Consider the following 2,301-nt stretch of genomic DNA (forward strand, 5'->3'; position numbering starts at 1 on the left):
TGTTGGAGGAAGAAAATGAGCAGTGGAGCGCACCATGGAAATTTGCGACGTTATCAAATCAGAAATTATTTTGATAATCTCCATCATTTCACAGACTTCTAGTTGCTTCAAAACACCGAGCCGCTCTCAACATTGTTTGTCTGAAAGGCTTGTTAAAATGTGTGGTATTGTCCAAACCAGTCGAAGAAACAGCCGAACAAACTCAGTGGTTTCCGAGGGTTTGTATGTTACCGTTAGTCGAAGAAATAGCTGAACCAACTCAGCGGAACACTTTGTTTCAGACGCGTGGTATGTCATGCGGTCAGCCCTGTACGCTGATTATTGACAGTGGAATGACAAATAACTTGGTGGCCAGAGAGATGGTGGAAAAGTTGGCGTTGAAGCGGTTGAAACACCCCACCCCTTACAGAATGTCATGCCTGCAAGAAGGCCATGAGTTGCTGGTAGATGAGCAATGCGAAGTGGAGTTTCATATCGACGAATATATGGATAAGGTCATTTGTGATATAATTTCGATGAATGTATGTGACATACTGCTAGGCAGGCCATGGCAGTATGACAGGGATGTGGTACATTACGGAAAGGAAAATTATTACAAGGTTTACAAAGATGGGATGAAGCATAAACTTGTGCCCATCAAAGATGAAGACACAGCAGGGACAAGTGCAACAAGATCACAGTTTCTGAAACAAGTTGAGAGCCCCAAAGAGAAGGTTACCAAGATCGAACCCACGACCAAAAAAGCCACTGAAGAAGAAGTTCCTGTCTCCAGTCCCGCTGAGGAGGTTCTCGCGGCCGAGAAAACAGTCGATGAACTCCCCGCCACAGTCGAGATATCTGCAGAGGAATCGACTGTAACGCCGCCTGCATCGGAGCCTGAAGCAGAATCGGCCCCGGCGGAATCCGAGCAAGTGGAAAAACCCAAGGAGGAATCTGGCCCGGCCGCCAAAGAAGCCGAGCCAGCTAAGGAAGAGACTGTTAACCCTGCTGAAGCAGCTCCTGCTGAAGAGAAGGCCGAGGTTGAGGGTAAGGCTGAAGAATAGGTTAATGGGTGTGGAAAGGCGAATAAATATATCTATGGATCATATGAGGGTGGGTGTTTGTGTAGGAAACTTATATGATTATAGTATTATGGGCGATATTCGGTTTAGTTCATGATGTATTTTGTGGGTTCGATCCAGTTCAGTTCCAGAACTGGTTGGTCATCGCTCATGTATTCATAGTTAAGTTTGTACAACCATTTCAACATATGGGTATCGGGGTTGTGTAACTTTGTATCTTGTGCCGCAGTAATAATTACAATGGGATGTCTATTTCATCAACGGGATTTTCCACCGTTTTGATGAAATAGATGTCAAGACCATGGGAATATTGAACAATAAATATTTTAAGTTTACATGATTATACATTTTATTTTTACTTTTATGAAAGTGTTTTTCCATTTAGTTTATGTTCAAGAAATATAAAGGTGTGAGTTGGTTTAATGGTTAAGAATACTTGTTTTTTTAGAGCATGTGTGTTTTCTTAAAAGATCACAGTTTCAAAACTTGAGTGGTAGAGTATATATGTTTTTTTAGACTTAGCAAAATGGAGTTTCATTCACTAATTTGGTGTTTAGCTCTGTAGTAAGCTTAAAATTAGATAATAATAATAGTAAAATATATTCCTTTTTCTTTCTCATAATAATAATACCGTCCTAAAGCTTTATCTTGTACGTACACTTCATTGGGCAGGTCCTCATTAGTGTCCTTTCTCACGCTAGCATTGGTTGATGTCTTTGTATGTTTACCTTATCCATTCCCTTAGCTTAATGGATAATTTCTTTGGGTATTAGTGCTTACACAATGCGGCTGTCTAATCAACCACACTAATTTCCTCACAGACAGCAAAGTGATAGCCTATTGCCTCAAAAACAGGTGGGTTATGACAATTAAGCTTGTCTCTGTTTCTTAATCAATGCCCAGACGGAACTCATCTTCATTAGGCGGGCTCTTGGATTCCCATGCGCTCTCATAATTCAAATCAGTTCTCTTTCAGTTGTATTGACATTGCTATTTCTGACATCCATACACACAGACTGCTAAGGGGTTCACAGAGTGGATATTACTGTAGGTTCTATCAGGTGTTACGGTTTGGAAGATTAAAGTAACTGTGTATCACTTCTGGGATTGCCATGGCTCGGAAAAAGCAAAGGAATTTGGAGAATTTCTTCCTCTTGAGTTTAGTGGGTATCTTCAAGGAGTCTGCAGTGATTGTTGTGAACCATCTTTCCTTCTTCACTTCAATTGCCTTTCTACTTTT

At 40.9% G+C, this 2,301-nt stretch overlaps 1 protein-coding gene across 1 annotated transcript; it reads left to right on the top strand.

Moving 5' to 3' along the window:
* Positions 1–211: 211 nt before the first annotated feature.
* Positions 212–1,360, top strand: LOC149241163 (uncharacterized). The gene has a single exon (XM_089367452.1). It carries the CDS (start codon positions 225–227, stop codon positions 1,041–1,043), a length of 819 nt encoding a protein of 272 aa, XP_089223578.1. The 5' UTR covers positions 212–224; the 3' UTR covers positions 1,044–1,360.
* Positions 1,361–2,301: the final 941 nt, after the last annotated feature.

This window comes from Pinus tabuliformis, chromosome 8 (assembly GCF_031772625.1).
Source record: "Pinus tabuliformis cultivar Carrire ecotype Pingquan chromosome 8, CPIR1, whole genome shotgun sequence".
In the NCBI taxonomy this organism is placed as follows: domain Eukaryota; kingdom Viridiplantae; phylum Streptophyta; class Pinopsida; order Pinales; family Pinaceae; genus Pinus; species Pinus tabuliformis.